At 38.7% G+C, this 22,745-nt stretch overlaps 1 protein-coding gene across 1 annotated transcript; it reads left to right on the forward strand.

Moving 5' to 3' along the window:
• The first annotated feature begins 17,214 nt into the window (after nt 1–17,214).
• On the forward strand, nt 17,215–18,327 carry LOC133806681 (uncharacterized). Its single transcript, XM_062244775.1, has one exon. It carries the CDS (start codon nt 17,215–17,217, stop codon nt 18,325–18,327), a length of 1,113 nt encoding a protein of 370 aa, XP_062100759.1.
• Nucleotides 18,328–22,745: the final 4,418 nt, after the last annotated feature.

The raw sequence follows: 22,745 nt of genomic DNA on the forward strand, positions 1-22,745 counted from the left end.
CATTTCAAGTACTAGTTAAGGCATTGATTAATTTGGATCCTGGTGAGGAAATGGAGTCTCTAAGAAAGCAATTTCAAGAATTCATTGCAGGCCTCATGTCATTACCAATAAACATTCCTGGAACTAGGCTTCACAGATCATTACAGGTAAGTTAGTTATTATTGTTAGCACTACTTTTGTGATTCTCGTATCTTGCTAATGGCTATGAAATTCTTCTATTTTTCATTGCATAAAGATTAAACTTTTTTTAATCTCATCTCACTTCGTATTGTTGTTTGACAAGAGAAAGCATTTATTAAGTTCCTGATAGTAATGGTTTGAGTGAGTCAATCCTTTTAACTCATACCCTCTTTGATTTTTTCTTTTCTTCACTCTGAATGCTAACATGTAGAACTTCTTTAGTTCCATACTATGTCTTGTCTGAAGCTTTTCTTCTATTGTTCTGGGAATAGCATTAGTCATTGGTCTGGCTCTTAGAGGTTTCCTTGCACAAGTAGTGTTTCTTGGTGTATGAAATGAATATGGTAATTTTGTCACATTTACACATCATGTATTATTTTCTTTTTATAAATTTGTACAACAGCCTGTAGAGAAGTTACCACATCTGCAACCCTTTTGTCCAATTACTTTCTATTTATGCTGCTGGGTGCTCCTTTTGTATAGTTCTTTATTCTGGCAATTAGATAGCCTCCATTATAGTTGCGTTTTAGATTTTTCTTTTTCTCTTATTGGTTGGATGTAGTGTATGTTGGGCAATTTTTTTTTTACCCTTGTGGTTTTTCTGCTATTCTTTTCTTTTTTATTTCCTTCTTTCTTGCTTTACTTATTTGTTAAATCAGAGATGCTAGGCATAATTGTAACTTTATTTTTCTGATATGAGAAAGAAAAACAAAATAAAAATCAATTCCATAGTTTGCTAACTAAATAAACAGAGTCATTTGGTTCTGTTTCTTTGCTGTTGGGAGCTGTTCTTTTAGTTTTGTTCAAGTTTCTATTGTAAGTTTATTAGGTATAGAGTTTCTTTTCCTGTTGGAAGACTAGGTAAGGGTAGACTAGACTCGATTTCCCATACAGCTGCTTGAAGAAGACTTGAGATTCAGTTAGGTCAATCACTTTGGGGACTTTCTAGTCCAACTTCTTTATTTGAATTCCATGGAAGAAAAGCTGCATGTAGAAATGCAACTTTTCATTTCTTGAGAAGAAAAATCATGACCCACCTTTGATATTTGGTGTCTTGCTTGGTCCCACCTTATGGTGCTTCAAGCAAGGCCTTTCTTTTGCTGTGAGTATGTTATGTTATGATGATAATTTTGATTAATAAAATTTGAGTGTTGTATTTCGTGATTTTACTTCTCATTATATAGTTTCTCTAGAATAAAATTTGAGGGTAATTTTTGTGCTTTCTCTAGAATATAAAAAGCTTTAGCGACGTTTCTTCTTATTTATTGCAAAAAATTTGAAACCATAAGGACTGCTGGACTAGTACCCACTACCCACAACATCTTTTACCAGTAATAGTTGATTTGATTGATATTGGTGATAGTTTGTTTCTTCATGCTCTTCATATCTAATAGCTATGTATAAATTTATCATCAATCCAGCTTGCTTTGTAATTCAGAATTTCCATTAGAAATCTTGTTTGCTGCTATTGTTGGGTTTCTTTGTTATTTTGTGTTTTTTGATGTATCCTATCCCCTGTTTGCTATTGTTTTATACTTGCAATGAATTAGGCTGGACCTTTCTTATGTTCATAAAATATTATAGTTTCCCTCTTGAAATGAATTATCACATAGTTTCTTCATATTAATAATAAAAGTACTTTTTTTTTACAATGTGCAGGTATATTGAGATGATTTCTTTGGAGCAATTCTTGACAACATTTGTAGTTAAGGTTTTTAGAATGGAAGAATGTATATCACTAATTTTTGTGTACATTTCTTGTTTTGTATTTAGTGATAAAGGAATCTAAATTGGGCATAAATTATGTTGTAATATGATTTCTTAAGCCTAGACTAGTAGACTAAATATTGTAATTACATTTTGAGTAATTAATAAAAATCTATTTATGTTGTCTTATTTGGCTTAAACTTTCATATTTTTTTTCCTAGTTTTGTGTAAGTGAAAAAAGATTATGTTTCTCTAAGCTAATATAACACATGTGTTATACTAAAGTGTAGTATAACACAAATAATGTGTTATATTAAAGTCTAATATAACACAAAAATGTGTTATACTAAAGTGTAGTATAACACAAAAAATGTGTTATAGTAAACTGTAGTATAACACAAAAAAAGTGTTATAGTAAACTGTAGTATAACACAAAAAAAGTGTTATACTAAAGTATAGTATAACACAAAAAAAGTGTTATAGTATCGATTATAAATAACGTAATTCAACACTTATCTATATATTAAAATAACACAGAAATTGTGTTATCGTTGACAGTACAATAACACATCTGTATAACACTGATAAAGTGTTATGGTAAGTACCCTGACCTACGATAACACGGTCTGTCTTAACACATCAGAAAGTGTTATCGTAGGTTTTGATAACACATTTTTGGTGTTATTAAAAACCTTTTTTCTTGTAGTGACACATCGTAAGAGATCCATCCTTCTTCTTGACAAATAACACTAGAGCACCCCATGGCAAGAAAAACTCGGTCTAATGAACCCCAAATCCAGTAACTCCTGCAACTGAATCTTCAACTCCTTCAACTCTGCCCGAGCCATTCTGTAAGGTGTCCTAGATACTGGTTCAGCCCCTAGCACCAACTCTATAACAAACTCGATCTCCCGCCACGGCGGCAACCTTGGTAGGTCTGCTGGAAATAAATCTGGAAACTCACATACCAATCGGGTCTCACCCGATCCAACCGACACAACCCTAGAGGTATCCACAACGTTCGCTAGGAATAATATGCAAATTCTGCATCAGGTCTCTAGCCTTCAGTGCCGAAGTCATAGGTACCCGCGGTCCACTAACTGTCCCCACAAATATAAAGGGTACCTCCCCTTCTGGTTCAAAAGTCACCATCTTGTGCTTGCAGTCAATCATCGCCCTATACTTTGATAGACAATCCATTCCTAGGATCATATCAAAGTCATCCATCACTAGCTCAATCAAATCAACTAACAACTCCCTATCGTCTATCTCTACTGGCAATGCTTTAATCCATCTCCTAGAGACTACTAGTTCCCCAGTTGGCAACAAAGTCTGAAAACCCCTAGCATACAAAACACTAAGTCTACACAGTTGATCTATCACTCTAGTAGACACAAATGAATGAGTAGCTCCTGAATCAATCAATGTAGTATAAGAAGACCCAGCACTAGAAATATGACCTGTCACAATTGAAGGGCTAGCCTTCGCCTTAGTTTGAGTCAAGGTGAACACTCTGGCAGGAGCGAGACTATAGCCCTGCTTCGCCTCCTCTTTCCTGGCTTGTGGGCAGTCCTTCTTCAAATGATTGGCACTCCCATAGATAAAGCAGGCCCTGATCCTGCACTCTCCCTGATGTCGTCGTCTGCATCGAGAACACCCTGGAAAACTCCTCCAGTTGTTACCTCTGCCCTGACGGCTGCCAAAAGCACCCCGTGTCCTCCTATCTGAACTAGGAGGAACAAAAGAATCTAGGGCCTTCCTCTTCTGTTCAATGGGGCCACTACCCCAACTGGATCCAGTAAAAGGAGGCACCGTCCTCCTGGCATCGCGCCTAACAACGCTCTCTCTCCATATCTAATCCTCGGCACCCTCACTTGTAAGGGCCTTGTCCACTACCTGGGCATAAGTAGTAGTCTCTGGATCCAAAGTAATCTTCACATCACGGGCGATCATTGTTAGGAAAAATAATATTGCCTCAATGGAAATGGTAGGATAATGTTACAACTCTATGCAAAATATTACAATGGACAAGATTGATTAAATAAAGTGTTACAACTCTATAACTGAAAATACAAATAAAACAAAGGAAATGAAGAAGATGATGAAGAAGAAGAGAATAGTAAAATACAACTCAAAACAAAAGTTACAAATAAAATAAAGTGTTTGGACCAAATGAAGAGATTACAACTCTTAAACAAAATATACAAGTAAATAAAACAAGAGAATAAGAAGAAGAACAATAGAATAAAAGGAAATACATAAACCACAAACAAACTCTCACTTACACAACCTAAGTGAAGAGGATTGAGGATCACCAACTTGAACAAGGTTTGAAACCTTTGTCCAAAAGCTTATTTCCCCCTAACTCAAGCACTAAGGGATCTCTCTCAGATTTTGGAAATGCTTTCTGGAATAATTAAGCCTCAAGGTGTTTCTAGCCAAGTGCTCTAGTGGATAGAAAAATGGTGTGTCTTACAAGTGAGCATTAGGCTCCTATTTATAGAGTTTAGAGACACCCTTTGAATTTCAAATTCCACCAACCCCCATGGCTGTTACCAATGATTAATTGGGTGTTTTATGGAATTAAAATAGAGATTTGGGAGTTACTTGGCTGTTGGAATCGTTCAAAAATGGATAAAAACCGAAATTATATGAAGCTGTTAGCCATTAGGGCCGCGGCGCTTGTTCCAGGCGCCGCGGCCCTCAGTCAATTTCAGCAACACATTTTTTCAGTTTTTTCCAAAACGTTCCAATTTATTCCCACTTGATTTTGTAACTTCCATACACAATATGGGAGTTAAAATCACATCTCTATCAGCCATTTCTCATATGGCTTTAAGAAATTCATCTCAATATTGTGTAACAACAAATCTACACAATAATGGGTGATATTTAGGAGTTACAAATTTGTGATGAATTTGTAACACCAAATATGTTACATGTTTGGATATTTCACATATATCCAAATAATGTAACTCTTTATTATATGTTACAATATGTGACACTCTATGTCACATTTATTTAATCTAAAACATTATATTATAAAATAATATAATATTACATTATATTATAAAATAATATAACAATCATAACATTCAACCCCCGTACAAACCTATCCCTTCTTGCCGCATTAGTCGGCACCAAGTCCGGCGCGAACTTCGCCAACCAGTCAAATCTCAAGGCATACTCAGTAACTGTCAACCGGTTCTGAGTTAGGTTGATAAACTCGTCAACCTTCGCAACTCAGACTACAACACTGTCGTATTTCTCATTGAAAATGTTTTAGCACTCTTCCCAAGTCATAGCTGCCACATTCCTCTTCTGAGTCACTACATCCCACCAGATGCGGGAATCCTCTCTGAACATGTAGTTGGCACAAGCTACCCTCTCGTTCCCTACCACCCTCATAAAATCCAGGATGGAGGAAATCATATTCATCCACTGCTCTGCCCGTAGTGGGTCTGGTCCACCCTCGAAGGTGGGAGGATGCTACTTCTTGAATCTTTCATACAAAGGTTCCCACCTATTCTCCACAACAGGCTGAACCGGCACTGGTGCCTCAGCCTGCTAAACTGGCAACCTAGTGACCTGAGGAGGGGCATGCTGCTTCAACTGTTGAAGTTCTTCCTCAGTTCATTGCAGTCTCGCTTCCATTTCGGCAAACATCTATTGCCAATTCTGTGGAGCATGTGGAGGGTTCTGACCCTGGTTGTCATCCTCGGCCCTGCTACTGCGGAGTCTCAATGATTGTCGAGGCATCACAACAATATGCCTGCAATCAACGACGCCGCTCATCAGGCATGATAACAATATCCAAAACCACCTCCCACTTCACATCACCCACCCATAACAGCAATCCACATAACATACAAATAGCACATAACACTCAATGGGCCACGCCCTGGCATCATGCATATGTTAACTCATTCATCATGCTCTATATAAACTAAGTAGGCAAACAGAACAGCTAAGCACATATTCAAGCATATAAGTCAATCATTACCAACCAACCCTGAGTCGAGCTTGTCACTGACAGCGAGCGTACATGTTCGGCCAATCTCCAGGAACCATAAACCTTGGCTCGCTCTGATACCAAGTTGTAACGCCCTACTTCCTTAGAGTCGTTACTAAGTGAGTTTAAAACGTGCAATTATCTCTCTAATCGAGGTTTTTAGGTTAAAAGTGTAGCTAAACCGTAATAAAAGTCATACAATTTGAAAAATATAATCATCTATTGAAAATTATAAAGCGATATACATTTGGGATCCCAAAATACTGTTTAGAAATATTTACAACTAAAAAATGTAATTAGAGTCGACTAAACAACAAAATCAAGTTTAGTACAAACATCTCCCAAAAATACCCCTGGCCGTGGCAGCCAGGCAGGCCAAACATGTACACGTCGCTTCACGCTCTCCGTACTCATGGTTGGTTGACTTTCCCCTTGCCCTTACCTGCACCATAGAGCACCCGTGAGCTGAAGCCCAGCAAGAAAACTCCACACAAGCAAATAACATATGCATATCTATCATTCAGCATACAGTATAACCACCAACAGGCTAAACACATACGACCATGTCGTCCCAGGCGCTTTACCTAGCCCTGGGTTTGCGGTCTACATCGTGAGGATATCTCAAGTATCCTATAGGGTCTCACCTTGGCAACTCGCACTCCGCGTGCTTAACGTTGCTCCCGGGCCCTTGCTGTACTCGGCCTTCACCGTTCCCGACCCTTGCCGTTCATTCACAAATATGCAAACATAGCATAATTAAAAAAAATACTTAAACACGTATAAACATAATCAATGGGGCTATGCCCTACAACACAAACATAAAGGGTCGTGTCCTGCAACACAAACTATAGGGCCTCACCCTGCTCTACGGGTACAACAGTTTCCTTACCTGTGTCCCAAACTACCCGAGCACCGCGATCAGGAGCACAGTCCTCTAACTCGAGCCTTGAAGAGAAATCCTAGTCACAACACATGAATAAAATCAACTATCAAGTTCTAACTCATTAAATAGTTTTGAGACATAACTCTAACCTCCGGGACCTTGGTTTCTACCAAACTGGGTAGTAGAAACCTTCCCTAGCCTTAACGTTCAAGTTCCCAAGCTAAAAACCCTCAATTTGTCAAAATTCCACTTTTGGGACGCGGCCCAGCCCCCCTTAAGCGCCGCAGCACACCCCAAAATAGAGGCAAAATGCCTCACATCGGACAGACTAGGGCTGCGGTGCCCAAACCTTGTGCCGCGGCGCCTGGGAAATTCTTCGAGCTATAAACGCAAGCGGGCCGTGGCGTTGATGAATAGGGCAGCGACGCAAGCCTGAAACCCAGAAAATCCCATGCAACTCTACGAGCCAACTCCTCATATATCAACCCAAATCAGTACCTAAAACCCAAAGTTATCCCTAGAATTCATATCCCAACAATATCAGCAGAATAACCACCCCATGATTTATCCCAAAACACTTCAATTCCACCACCTAGGTTCCAACTTCCAAACTCTAAGAAAAAAACAGAGAAAAATACACATAAATCAAGTTTAGAGCCTTACCTCTGTATTAGTTTCGCCCTAAGCTTAACTCCAGTTTCTCCAACTTCAATTCTCCCTAAGCTCAGCTAACATTTAGCTTTGAATTCCTAAGATTTCTTTCCTCTAAAATCCTTAGCCACCAAAGAGAGGAAAAATGGTTTTAAGAGAAAAAAATAGTGAGCTAGCTGAGAGTTTTTATTTTCCATCTTTCTCTGAGTTCTAATAACCCCTCAAGACTACTCAGCCCATCTAACCCATGTATATCCTCACCAAAAAACCCATTTGCCCCTCTTTCTAATAAGACTCCCACACTAACCTCAAGGGCGATTTCGCTTTTTGCCTTATTCCGCTAACTCCTCAAGTGAACCTATAAATCCCCATTTAATCCCGACATATCTCAATCCATTTCCAAACTACTACCCGTTACTCCATAAATCCCAAACTCATTTTACGTTCCCAAAATACCCCTAGGCTCCTCCTAAGTCGGGTATTTGACCCTGTTGCGACTTTCTAGCTAAACCGCTCCCTAGGACTGTCTCGGATCGTGCATCACAAATATATCACCACTCACACGTGGTAAGGATCACAATAATCACAAATATTACATTTATACCCCTCAACGGGCTAAAATTACAAACATGCCCCTAGTGACCAAACGGGGCCCACATGCATATTTAATTCACCTAAACATGCATTTCTAATCACATACTCATCAAATTCACACATTAACATAATAAACCACTTATTTCCCTCCAAGCACGCTAATCAAGGCCCCAAGCCTTATTAGCGAATTTGGGACGCTACAATATTTATATTGGTAAGAGCAGAGCTTATTCATTGATGCATGAATTTTATGGGCATGCATTTTAGTGCTACGGTTGTATGTGAATGTGGTGTTGTTTGGTTTTCTTGTGGGAAGGATTTTGGATGTGCTCATCATGCCTTGGTCAAGTCATTGACTGCAGACAAACTTGGAGGTTATGTACCCAAGGGAGTTCGTGGAACCCAGCAGGGTATATGTTGAGGCCGAAAATTATAGCCAGGGCCAGAGCCCTCTACGTGCCCCTCAGAATTGGCAGCAAGTGTTTACAAACATGCAAGCAAGATTGCAGAGGCAAGAGGAAGAGATCATGTGGTTGAAACACTAGGTTCTGTCAGAGAACACTCCTTCCTTTGTTATGCCAGGAGTGGCACCGATTTTGGCTCAGCCTAGGGTTTAGAACAGGTGGGAATTACTGTATGAGTGACTTCAGAAACATTACCCTTCAACTTTTGAGGGAGTCCTAGATCCATTCAAAGTTGAACAATGGATGGGCATGATCAATTCCATCCTCGACTTTATGGGGGTGGTAGGTCACGATATGGTGATATGTGCTACATATGTGTTACAGAAGGATGCTCGAACTTGGTGGGAAATGGTATCCTAGACATGAGATACAACTACGATGAACTGAGAAGAATTTAGGCAGTTTTTTAATGAGAGATATTATTGTGACGCAGTTAAAAAACTGCAAAGACAAATGAATTTCTGAATCTGATTCAGGGAAACATGACAGTAGCAGAGTATGTTAACAAATTCGATGGGTTATCCAAATTTTCTTTTGATATGGTACCCACGGACGTGGCTCAGAAAGAGCGATTTATCTGAGGATTGAATTCTGGGATAACTCAGGGCGTTAGGATCACCCCAGTACATGAGATCTCTACCTATGCTCAAATGGTAGGGAAGGCTCTTGTTGTTGAGGGCACAGGAAATGAGATATGGAGGTAGAGCGCCAGAGAGCACGAAGCTTAGGAAATGATACTTCTGTTTATTAGATCAAGCAGGGCGAAGGCCCCAATGATTAGAAAGGAAAATCTATCGACATATTCAGTACCCCTGGACTAGAAAAGGGGTTCCGGAATGCTCGGATAGGCCATCAGGGCGAGGGCAAGGATTGGAAACTCTACCCGAAATGTACTCAGTGCAGGAGGCACCATCTAGGAGAATGTCGAGCAAAGGCATGTTTCTTATGTGGGATGGTTGGGCACCTCAAGAGGGATTGCCTAGGGCTGAGGAAGAAAGAACCAACGGGGGTGGATAGCTTGAGTCTAGCTCGAGTGTTCCCTCTGATGCAGTCAGAGGCTGAGGCTAGTCCCTCAGTAGTGACAGGTCAATTCCTAGTTCTGATTCTTATATTATGCTGATTGCATCTAGTGCTATGTTTTATTTTCTCTGTTTTTTTGCATCTAGTAGAGGCATAGACTTAGTATGTAGATAACGTGATTATGTTGTGATGAGAATTTGGAACCCTATCGCCTACCGAGGAACTAGTAACTTTTAAGAGATGGGTTAGATTATTGGGAGAAAAAAATTCATCAGTTGACTTGATAGAGTTGGTTATGAACGACTTTGATATGATCTTGGGTATGGAATGGTTAGCCTAGTATGGGGCAGTGATAGATTGCAAGAAAAATATGGTTACCCTTGAGCCTGAGGGTGAGGAACCCTTTTTATTTTTTGGCACTGTGCATAAACCCCGTATTTTTTGCACGGCATTCACCAAGATGTTTCTTCTGACACTTAGCACATGGCGGGTATTCTACATAACCCGGCCTACTACCTCCATTATTCATCTGTGCCCTTTTATCGCTATCAGACTATTTATTATCAGGATGCCTTCTTTTCTGACCGTTATTGTTGTTGTTACTGGACTGATTGTTGCTGTTATGGTTGTTTTTCTGACTAGTCTAAGGTTGATTATGCTTTCTAGGCTCAGGCTTACTGGCTTCTTCTTTACTAACATTAGCCTGCAGCCTTTCTACTTCTATTGTCGTCTCTAGAACATCAGCATAAGTAGTGTTTCCTGGGTTTGCTAACTTAACCCTTGCTCGATCTTCGGTCGAAGTCCTTTAAGGAACTTAGACACCCTCAGATAGTTAGTTGGAACCATTTCCAGTGCGAACTTAGCTAATCGGTTGAACTGTCGAGCATACTCTGCCACTGATAAATTCCCTTGCTTCAAGACAGCGAACTCCTCAACTCTTGAAGCGAGTACAACCGAATTGTAATACTTCTTGTGGAACAGCTCCACAAATTGAGTCCAAGTCATGGTGGAAACATCATGTGTCTACTGGACTAAGTCCCACCATATCCTGGCATCTTTCTTGAGCAAGGACGAAACGTAAGATATGCGGTCCGCGTTGCTGAGGTTCATGTGTGTCAGGATTGGCTCCACGTTCCTTAGCCACTCTTCTGCCTCGAAGGGGTCTGTAGTCCCTTCAAAGTTCGGAGCGTGTTACTTACGGAACCACTCAAAAACTGGCTCCATGTGTTGTACTAGATACAACGCATAATTCACTCTGACACCAACTATAACGACCCAACTATTCTAGACCTTGGACCAACTTGTTGGGGTGCTGAGGCCATTTGCTGTGGCTATGCCTGCTGCGGAGGCTGAGTCTGGGGCTGAGCCTATTGTTGCTATCGCTACAATAGTTCCTCGACTTGTTATCACAATCTGGCAATCTCCGCAGTGTTGTCAGCTGGTGACGGCGGCGCGTTGCGGCTGGCAGGAGCACGCACTCCCCTTCTGCGAACTGGAGGGGCTTCGTTGTTCACTGGAGCAGCGTTGGAGGCATTTCTGTTGGTGCGACCAGATCTTTGGAGTGTCATCGCAACAGAGTTCTAACAGTTGAGAGAAACATGTCAGAACTTCACCCTAATAGGCTCTAAGGCAAAAGCTTAATCTAAACAAACATATCTCGAACCTATTGATTATGGCTTCTTATGAAAATTATGTAAGTCTTCTTTACTATTAGAGTGGGTTTCTATACTTAGAAAAAAAAAATCATCTTTATTATTTTCTAAGTCTGTCTCTAATGACTTAATTCTCAGGCTCGAAACTCATCTTTGTTCCAAAGTTAACCATATTGAGGGAGGGCTGGGATCAATAAAATCGTTCCCACTACTATGGCCCCCTAACTCTCAATATAGAAACTTGGTTCATTGATTTGTATCCACCCTCACCGAACTTAGTCATTATTTATTTTATTTATTATTTATTATGATTGAGAAAAAGATCAAACTCATACATGTTAACAAAATAACATTGATATTAATTTGGAAAAGAAAGTTTTCACTATTTACAACCATAAAAGAAAACAAATAATAAATAAAAACAAACAATGAAGCTAACTATTCTAAAAATCTGGATCTTTTATATCCGATCCTTCATCTAGCATATCATATTCTATCTCCTCATAGTCCTCATTATCATGTGCCTCGAAATTCCCTCGAGGAAGTTTCTTAAAAATTCTATGCTTTTGCTCATTTGTAAACTAAAACTCCATTTTTGAAGTGAACCTAATCAAGAGAAAATAATATCTCATTGCTACCGACAATTCATCTTCATTATCCATTGTCTCCCATATCTCCTCTAAGGCTATAATTATAGTATGATAATCTCTAAATAGTCTTATTACTAAAACATATTGCTCCGTTGCTCTCATCATGATCTGCTTACTTTCTTGGAGATGACCTATTTCTCTGTGGAACAAAACCAGCCTCCGAGTGATTCTTTCTAGCACACTCCTATAGTGTTTCTTGGTTCTCTAATTATTTTCAAAGCCTCAATGGCTCGGATATCCTCATAAGTTAATGCTCAGTTCATTCTTAACTGAAAACATAAAGACTAAAATCGTTAGCTATACTTATAAACATAATAACTATAACTTAAACACTTACTTGGCGATCAGATTCGGAGCTTTGAGTGTGTGTATCGAGGAGAACTTCATGCGGATGGACCGTTGCTCTGATACCAACTATAACGACCCAACTATTCTAGACCTTGGACCATTAGTAACTACTATACTAATCTTAAGAAAACGTACATATGAAAACACCATAACTTTATTTAAAACTGTAAAGTAAAGGTTTAAATACATAAAAATCTCACTTAGGATATGGGATCCCATTGTTTTGAAAATAAAACAAAACATAACTTAAACAATTTGGTTACAAAATTAAGTGCGGAAAAATAATACCTAGAAATCATAGCTAAAAGACTTAAAAACTTCATCCTCAAATCGAACGCGCAATCCACCGATTCCATCCTGCCTCAATACACATCCCCAAACTGCCAAGAATCTTCTCGTCGCCATAACTATTTTCCTGTACATATAAAACATAAAGGAGTGAGCCTAATGCCCAGCAAGGAAAATCTACTATAAGCATGAAACATATACATACACATAAACTATAAACTATAAACTATAAACTGTAAACTATAATCATATGACTATATAAATACAACATCTATTACAATGACCATCATATGCCCATAAATTTACGGGGCTCGTTATCTAAACATGTCACATAAATTCATGGCGCTCGTTATCTAAACAATCATATGCCCAAGGAATCTACTACTGGGAGTTGTTATCTAAACAAGTTATTTATTTGTTATCTAAACAAATTATGTGATTGTTATATAAACAATCCAACAACTAAAAACATATCATACTTACAACATAAACATATATCAACAACATAAAAGCATACAAATCTACCCTATTTTCCTTACCAAAAACCGGGATGTGAGAACAAGATCGGGACTTTGGAACACTCCTAAAAACCATAATAGAGAGGTGAGTATACTAAAGAAAAGAGATGGAAAGAATAAACTACACCATCGAAACGATACTTACCAACGAAAACCTTAAGTTCGAAGAACTTAGATGCCTAACCAAGAATAAAGAATAGGAGTTAGGATTTTAGTAGAAAAACTATAAGAATCAATACAAAAAGGAACTAGAATTAGGAATACCTTGAATGCTTCTATGACCAAACTATACCTCAAAACCGAAATACACTATAACCTTACTTCCCAAGTGTTTATTAAGCTTATAATGATTAATCTTATAACCCCTACCCAAGTGTTTATCACTCTATAGTCTCACTAGCACCTGGAAGGCTCAGATCAATGCTTGAAGAATGAATGAAAAGGCTTGGTGCTAGGTCCTATTTATTGAGTTCTAAGAATAAAAATCTTCTTTTTGGCTTTGAATAAAAATAATGAATTTAATTGAAAATATTTGAATATTCTTCAGCCAAAATCTTAGGACTTGGTCAAATTGTTCAGAGAGAGGTTTAAGGAGTCAAAGCTTGATTTTTAAAACAAAAATAATAAAAACAAATAGAATCCTAACTTCTAACTCCCTAAATCTCGTAACTCTATTCTCACCTGAAGTAAAATCAACATATCTAGAGCTGTATGACTCCGATTTAGACTCTCTTTATACCTTTAGAAATATAATTCAATTATCTACAACTTTCTAGAAATACTGTTTTTCAAAATTCATAACATAACTAGGTCAAAAATAGGTCGGAAGTTACAGTACCCTAAAGTTACGAAAAATTTATTTACAACCTAATCCACAAATAAATAAAATTGTGACAAATGTCATGCTCCTAACAGATTCTGGTGAAGACTAAGTCTTATATTTCCCTTATTTTATCATTAAAATAATAATTCCTTAATAATCATGCATATGAAAAATTTCATAATCCTATTGGCTCTATCTAAACCTTAGGAATAACCATGCTCATGACAAGTGTCATATTCTTATTGGCTCGAAAAATCACCAACGCCTCCAAATCACGTTGAGATCCATCCTTTGTCAAAAATATCATCGAAACTTGGATATTTCTTCTCTTTTTGGACCTTTTTTCTCCAAGTACTCAAATCTTTCTTTTATTCACAAAAACTGCAAAACAAACAAACAAAAGCATAAACCTGCACTAAATGAAAGAAAAATGACATAAAAGACTACCTAAAACACCACCTAAACATGACATAAACTAGACTCAACAAACTCTCCCAAACTTAACCTTTACTCGCCCTCGAGTAAAGATTGACTTCAAACTCAAAACATAACACAACACAAATAGTTAAGCCTTCATAGTGTTCACATCGCATTGTCATCATTCACAAAATATCAATTGCATTTTACAACCAGAATTTAAGTCTGATCACTCTAACAATTAACCTAACTGCCTCCATTGGAAATTATAATATGAATTGCAAATGACAAAATGAACAATTAGAATACATCATACATGCCTTACTCATACCAACAATCCACTAACCATTATTCAATATGCTTGCATACTTGCCTTTCTCCACTAATGTCAACAACACATGTTTTGGAATCAACAGGACTTTTAATGTTCATACATTGTGGCTTAGGTAACGGTAGTTGAAAAGTCATTTAGGCTCCATTATACCATAAGCACATCAAAACTAGTCAAACCAACCTTCTTGCCTTTCATAATCATCCCCCAATCCACCACTCTTGTTTTTCAACAATTGAGAAAGAAAAAAAATGCTCTAACATCACTTTATTTACTTATTTTTTTACTCTTTAAGTTTTCTCTTTCCTTTTTTTTTTGAAGAAAATACATAAATTAGTGATGTTACAAGAGCTTTTATACTTCACTCAATCATTAAAGTACATTATTTATCCACATATCAACGATCCCAATACACTTCATTTCCCCCAAACTTATTTCTAAGCTTGTGGCATAACTCAAGGACAAGGGAACATAGTAATGGGTACATTTTTCTTTTTTTTTTGCTTAATAGTGTGGTTAAACAATTTATCAAAAAGGCTAAGGCACAAAGGGGAAAACTAAGGATAAAAATAATATCGATAGGCTTGAAAGGCTCAATCGTTCCAACAAAGTTGCCTATATCATTTTCCAATACACATGTTATCAAGGATTTCGTCTCAAAAGACAAGTAATGCAAGTTCTATCCTATTCCACAATTCATTCCTCATACCCAAGTAAAACATGTATAACATATGCTAATTATTCACATTTACACAACATATTCTAATTTCCAAGAAGCATTAAAATTAATCCAAAGAGTAATCAAACCAAGCACACGGTTATTCACACAATCGCTATTTCACAAATGATGACAAATGACATTATTAACAAAATTTCACCGGCTTAACTGTTCAACAATAAAGACAAAACTAAAATAACAAACAGTAAACTAAAAAGAAAATAGAAACAAAATAAAAATGATAAACCTCTCCCCCAAACTTAAATTGCACATTGTCCCCAATGTGACACGAAGACCATGAAGAGAAAACTTACCTCAAAAGATACGCCACATCAGTATGGCGGAGGTGGTGGTGGTGGGTTGTATGGGTTAAACTATGGTGGAGGGGTCAAGTAGTGTTCATCTGCAGAACTCATCGTCCACCTAGTGACCAAAGCATTCAATTCTTCGACATGAACACACCCATACTCATTCTGTTGTACCAAGTAATCATTGTAGTGCAGATTTTGCGCATGATGCGACTGGATTAAATACTGATTCTGGCATATGATATAATCCAGTCGATCATGCGTACGCTGAGTATGCTCATCAATAGGCCCACCAAGTGCCAACTGTGAAGCACTACTACTTGGTCCCCCCTCATCAGTGGCCCCGATACCAATTGGATCAATCTCCTCCTCGTCGCCACCTCATGGACGTTTAGGGGCTTGGCCAGGTTGAGGAGGCTCAAGAGTGGCTGGAGGGAAGCCATTAACCATAGATTGAGTGATAGGCTTCATGGGTTTCCAAATTATGTCTCCATCAAGCACTAGCACCTCATAAGTCTCGCATAACTGAGTGATGAACGTGCCATGTGCCAAGCCAGCAGTGGTGTTGAACTTACTGATGTTGCGAATGCTATACCTGATTATTCGTCCAACATCTACTGATTTTCCCGTCATGATAGAGTAAACCAAAAGGCAACGCTCCCGATCAATAGAAAAGACATGAGAATTGGGCAGCAGAAGAGCGCTCACAAAATAAGCCCAAGCACGGGTAATTTGATTCAACTGCCAGCGGTATAAAAACTTTAGCTCACCACCATGATACTAAAATCGAGCCCCCAGCAAGCTCAATGTTTCTGCCACCTCAACATAATCAACTTCGCTAAAATGGGCCAACTGCCAATGTTCATCTTCATTTGCTGGAATAGTAGGGAGATGGAGCAAAGTATTAAATGAATTAACGTCTGAAGGCATCGCCTTGCCTCGAACAAAAACCTTTTTCTCATCATCCTGGCTTGGGAAGTTTGCATAAAGCTCATATAATTGAGAGTAATTTGCAGTATCCACTTGAAATTTTTACAGACTATTCCCCAATTACGACGCTCAATTTCAGCTCGGATTGACTCATAGGGGGAGTCATTCAAATATGGTTCCAATTGAAATTCCATCCCCCTTTCCGGGATGACGGATTTCCTGTTAATTCTTTTGAACAAGTCCGCTGCCTCCTTAGTCTTAAATTTTTCTGTGTTAAAATCAGCGGGTGGAGGCGGTGTTGGTTGAGCTCAGGATGAGGATTCCTTCTTTGAAGAAGCACCTCTTGTGAGATTTCTCTTAGGACCTATTACAATATTCACAACTAACACAATGAATATCCCCAAATTTCTGAAGAAAAAAAAAATTCAAGTAGAACCTCCTCTTGTTTTCCCACTTTCCAAAATCTATCAGAATAACCAAGCAATCCAACCACTTACACCAAATAAAACTGTGCAATTTCTCAATAAAAATGTGCAAGAACAGTCCAAAAAGAGACACTTAACTCAATCCAAAGGTTCCAAGAATAAATCACTACAAAGGGAAAAGTAACCAAGAAGGCTGTCCATAGGGAAAAGAACACTTTGAAGAATTCCTATAGTGCTTTGCAAGATAAGGTTGTGGAGGTGGCAAATTTGGGATTAACATCAACAAGTTTGTTACATGGAGAATCACAACATTCTTAGTTGGAATGTTAGAGGTATTAATAAGGGGGAGAAACAGAAATTTCTGAGCTCCTTTTGTTTTGTTAATAAGATTGGTCTAGGTGCCTTGTTGGAGACCAAACTTTGGGGTGATAAGATTAAGAAGATGATGCATTCTTTTTTCAGTGGCTGGGAGTTTTTTTCTGGTCCAGTTTCTGAAGGAAGAATATTGCTTGTTTGGCAGCAAAACTTAGTGTATGTAGATGTTCTGAAGGAAACAGACCAATTACTTCATGTTTATGTCAGGAGTATAAAGACTAATAAATTGTTTTGTGTGACGTTTGTTTATGGTAGAAATTCTATTGAGGAAAGAGTGGCCCTTTGGAGAGATTTGACTAATCTGAGTTTTCTAGCTGCTGTGTGGCTGCTAACTAGAGATTTTAATGCTGCTTTTGAGAGTGTGGACAGAGTGGGTGGTCGTGCGATTTCATCTCTTGAATTAGCTGATGCTCAAAATTGGAGGGCCTTGGGGTTAGTTGACGAATTACAAGCTAGAGGGTCTCATTTTACTTGGACGAATAAACATATGAATGAAGACATAATATTCTCGAGATTGGATAGAGTTTTCAAGAATGAAGATTGGTTGGACATTTTCCCTCATTCTGAGGCTGTTTTCAACTGGGAACTTCACTCTGGCCATTGCTATTGTATTATTAAACTAGAAATTTCTGTCAACTGTGGTGTTAAGCTTTTCAGGTTCTTCAATATGTGGACTAAACATGATCAGTTTAAATCTACTGTTATGCAGAGCTGGTGTAGGCCAATGCGAGGGACTGGGCTGGTTCGCATATGTAAGAAACTTAGCAGACTTCAGTTGGTGCTCAGGAGATTTAATAGGCATATTGTGGGGGATGTTGCCCAGAATTATTCAGTGGCAAAGGAGAAGTTTCAAGCTGCCCAGCTATCCTTGCAGAGTAACCCTCACTCGATTAGACTTCAAAATATCGAAGCTGCAGCTGGGGATTCGCTAGAATACCATGCAAAAATTTATGAGAGTATTCTGAGACAGAAAAGTAAAGTGGACTGGCTGCGATTTGGTGATGACAACACGCTTATTTTCACACGTGTTTAAAGCAAAGGAGAGCCTCTAATTGCATCACGTCTGTTTAATAATGAATCTGGTCAAAGTATTGAGAATTTTGATGCTGTAGTTGATCATTTTGTGAATCATTTCCAGAAAATCATGGGAAGCAAGAGCATGGCTTGTAGATCTATTCAGAAATCTTGTTTTGGGCTTGGTCATAAATTGACCCTAGATCAGCAAGTGAGCTTAGTAAAGCCATTTTCTAGCAAGGAAGTGAAAGAAGCATTTTTCAGCATTAACTCAATTAAAAGTCCGGGGCCGGATGGGTTTGGTTCGGGCTTTTTTAAAGCTCTTTGGAGTGATTTAGAGTCTGAAATCTCAGCAGCTATTCTGGATTTCTTTGAGTGTGGTGTGCTGCCAGAGGAAATTAATAAAGCTACTATTTCCTTAATCCCTAAAATTGAGACTCCTTCTCGGGCAGCGGATTATCGGCCTATTGCTTGTTGTAATTCTATTTACAAATGCATTTCTAAGATGCTTTGTAGTAGATTGGCTTCGGTGCTTCCTAGTCTTGTCAATCAAAATCAAGGAGTCTTTGTTAAAAACAGATTATTGGCGCATAATATTCTGATTCTTCAGGATATTATTAAAGGCTATAAGAGGAAAAACATTTCTCCTAGGTGTGTTTTGAAGATTGATTTGAGCAAAGCCTATGATATGTTAGATTGGAATTTTTTGGAGGATATTCTCACTGAGTTTTGTTTTCCGGCTAAATTCATCAAGTGGGTCATGGCTTGCTTGAAGGATCCAATCTATCTTATCCTTATGAATGGAAAGATTCAAGGGGAATTTAGAGGTCGGAAGGGGCTAAGGCAAGGGGACCCTATCTCTCCTTTATTGTTTGTTTTAGCCATGGAATATTGTACCCGATTATTTCAGCAAGCTTCCATGGACAAGGGGTACCGGTTTCATCCCAAATGTAAACACCTTAAAATTGTCAACCTCTGTTTCGCAAATGACTTAGTCATTTTTTGCAAGGGAGTTCACAATTCGGTTCAGATTATAAGGGAAAGTTTTAATGAATTCTATTGTGCTTCTTGTTTGACTGCCAACAAGGATAAATCTCAGGTTTACTTTGGTGGTGTGGCTGAAAAAGAGACTCAAAAATTGCTTGAGGGGCTCCAATTTACTGAAGGTCATTTCCCCCTAAAATACTTGGGAGTTCCTCTTCGAACAACAAGATGGAAGGCTGGTGACTGCTCTCTTATTATCAAAAAGATCCTGTCCAAATTACATACTTGGGCGAGTCGGCATCTTTCTTTTGCGGGGAGGGCACAACTAATCAACTCGGTGATGTTGAGTATTAGAACTTTTTGGATGAGTACCTTCATCCTCCCTAAGAGCGTCACCAAGGAGGTTGATCGGCTGTGCCGGAATTTCCTTTGGGGAGTTAGGGACGATAACGTTCAGCGGAGTAAAATGCACTTTACTGCCTGGGATCAGGTTTGTCTACCTAAAAGCATGGATGGTTTTGGCTTCAAGGATAGCTGTACTTGGAATTTAGTGCTTCTGGCCAAATATGTTTGGGAAATTTCTTCTAAGCATGATACTCTTTGGGTTAAATGGGTGGATTCTATCTACTTAAAGGGGCAGGATATTTGGCATTATAAAGGTCCTCAAGATGTGAGCTGGTATTGGAAAAGATTAACTAAGCTTAGAGATATCTTCCCTGTTCATAAACTTGATGAGGCAGTCCATCATAGCAAGCTCTGTTTGAATATTCTGTATCACAGGCTCATTAACAAAGACAGAGTCTTCTATGCGAATGTGGTGTGGAACTCCTTAACAGTGCCTAAGCACCGATTCATTTTATGGCAGGCTACATTGGGCCATCTGTTGACTCGAGATAATCTCAGTTGTTGTCTCTTGGAGCTTCCTTCTGTGTTATGTCCGGTGTGTGAAGTGGAGCAAGAGTCTCACTCCCATCTATTTTTTGAGTGCCATTTTTCTCGGCAGGTCTGGTCCCAAGTAGAGAGTTGGCTGGGTAAGGGTATTTGGCCGCTTCAGTTTGCTGGGTGGTGTTCTTGGATGGCCGGTAAGCCGAAGGGTCTGAAGCAATCTGTGTTGGCTGCTGCCTTAGCAGCTTCGGTCTACTTAGTTTGGAGGAATAGAAACAATTGTATTTTTAAGTTTAGCTCCTTTTCAGTGGACTTTGTTACTAAGTTGATCAAATACTTTGTGAGGGGTAGGCTTCTTTATCATTCTAAGAAGCATATTAGGACAAAGGATCTAGCTTTTTTTGATAGAGTGGTTCAGTTGTAAGGCTCTGTGTTTGTAAGTTGTTTGGAGTGTTTGTACTTGGTTGGTTTGTTCTCAATATATTTTCCTTTTCATCAAAAAAAAAAAAAACCCTTCATCTTTTTGTCTCCTTGGCAAATGAAATACTCAAAATGAGAAAATGGGAAATGAGAGTGGAGAGAAAGGAGGTTAAGATTGGTGTTTAAGGTGAGACTGAGAAGATAATGAAGAAAAAGGGACTAAATTAGGGTTTTTAACCCTGTATGCGCAACACGGGCCGCGACCCTAGCCTTATAATGCCACGGCCCGTATCAAATTTTTTTGAAAATCTAGGGCTTCATGCCGCGGCGTAACTCTCTCCATGCCACGACCCATATATATTTTCTGGGAAATTCTAGTCCTTATGCCGCGACCCTACTTCTCTATGCCGTAGCCCGCCCCAAAATTTTTGGAATTTTTGAGCCTCTGTAACGAGCCATGTCGCGACTCAACAAGACCATGCCGCAGCCCTTAAGAGACTTTTGCTCTCTCTTTCTTTTCATGCTTTTCACGATTCCAAATGTACAAAAATAACCTAAATGTCCATAATTTACAAGTGCGAAAGTAATAAAAATAATACAAATGAATAGGGTGCCTCCCACAAGCGCTGTCCTATATTTCTATGGGAAATTTAATCACAAAGATTGCATTAACCACAAAAAATCACAAAGATAGTTACACAATTAATCTAGATACTCTCGTTCCAAATTAGAATTGTGTCCTAAACAACCAGAGCAGATGCAAATCGCACTTTTCAGATTTTGATTCAAAACATACAGATAATGACTATAGATGGCCAATCAATAATCAATCAATAAACACAGATTGTAAGGAATTGAAATGAAGATGAAGAAGAGGTGAAAATTGCAATAGTTCATAATAAGAATTCAAGTGATTCAACTAATATCCCTAAACAGAAAATTAGTTCATAACTGTCATTCTAATCACAATTGAAATTAAAAATGACATAAAGAAGTAAATAAAAATAACAAACACTTGAGAAATCTCCCCAGCTTATTGCAGCCACCAAAAACTTTCTTAAATTCCCTCCTCTCTCCTTTTTTCGATCTTTATTTTTCTTTATAAAACCTATTTTTTTTTATTTTAGGAGAGGCGGGCCTCGGCTCTACTTGCATCATGTCACGACCCAGAGGATTTGCAAATCTAGGCCGCGGCTCCAAAGCCATGCCGCGGCTCGTGTCTCTGATTTCTGATATTCAGCTCTACTATGTCGCGACCTTCCTTAGCCATGCCGCAGCTCGAATCTCTCCTCCGAAACAGTGGTTCTGTTTAGAGGGCTAGCCGCGGCTCCAAAGCGCTCATGCCACGGCTCTAAAGAAAATTTTCAACTCATGCATTTTTAAGCTCGAAAAATCACCAACACCTCCAAATCACGTTGAGATCCATCCTTTGTCAAAAATATCATCGAAACTTGGATATTTCTTCTCTTTTTGGACCTTTTTCCTCCAAGTACTTAAATCTTTCTTTTATTCACAAAAACTGCAAAACAAACAAACAAAAGCATAAACCCGCACTAAATGAAAGAAAAATGACATAAAAGACTACCTAAAACAACACCTAAACATGACATAAACTAGACTCAACAACATCACATCAGCTAAAAGAATATGAGCAAGGGTACCCCACTTATGATTTAGAATTAGCAGTGGTGTTATTTGCATTAAAGGTATGGAGACATTACCTTTATGGGGGGAAGTGTGAGATATACACTGATCACAAGAGCTTGAAGTACTTCTTCATACAGAAAGACCTGAACATGAGACAGAGGCATTGGCTGGAGTTGGTGAAGGATTATGACTGTGAAATCCTGTATCACCCAGGAAAGGCCAACGTGGTGGCAGATGCCTTAAGTCGGAATGGCCCGGGATAGTTATATAGTGTGAGACAGATGTCCAAGGAATTGGCAGAGGATATGATTAGAACTGGAATAGAGTTGGTGGTGGGCCAGTTTGACAACATTACACTTCAGTCTACACTGTTGGAAAGGATAAAGGAAATTCAGTTGGGTGATCCACAGTTGATGATGGTCAGAGGGGACATCCTACCTGCAATGGCTAGGGATTATACAGTATCAAATATGGGCTTGTTGAGGTACAATGATCAAATTT

This window comes from Humulus lupulus, chromosome X (assembly GCF_963169125.1).
Source record: "Humulus lupulus chromosome X, drHumLupu1.1, whole genome shotgun sequence".
Lineage (NCBI taxonomy): Eukaryota > Viridiplantae > Streptophyta > Magnoliopsida > Rosales > Cannabaceae > Humulus > Humulus lupulus.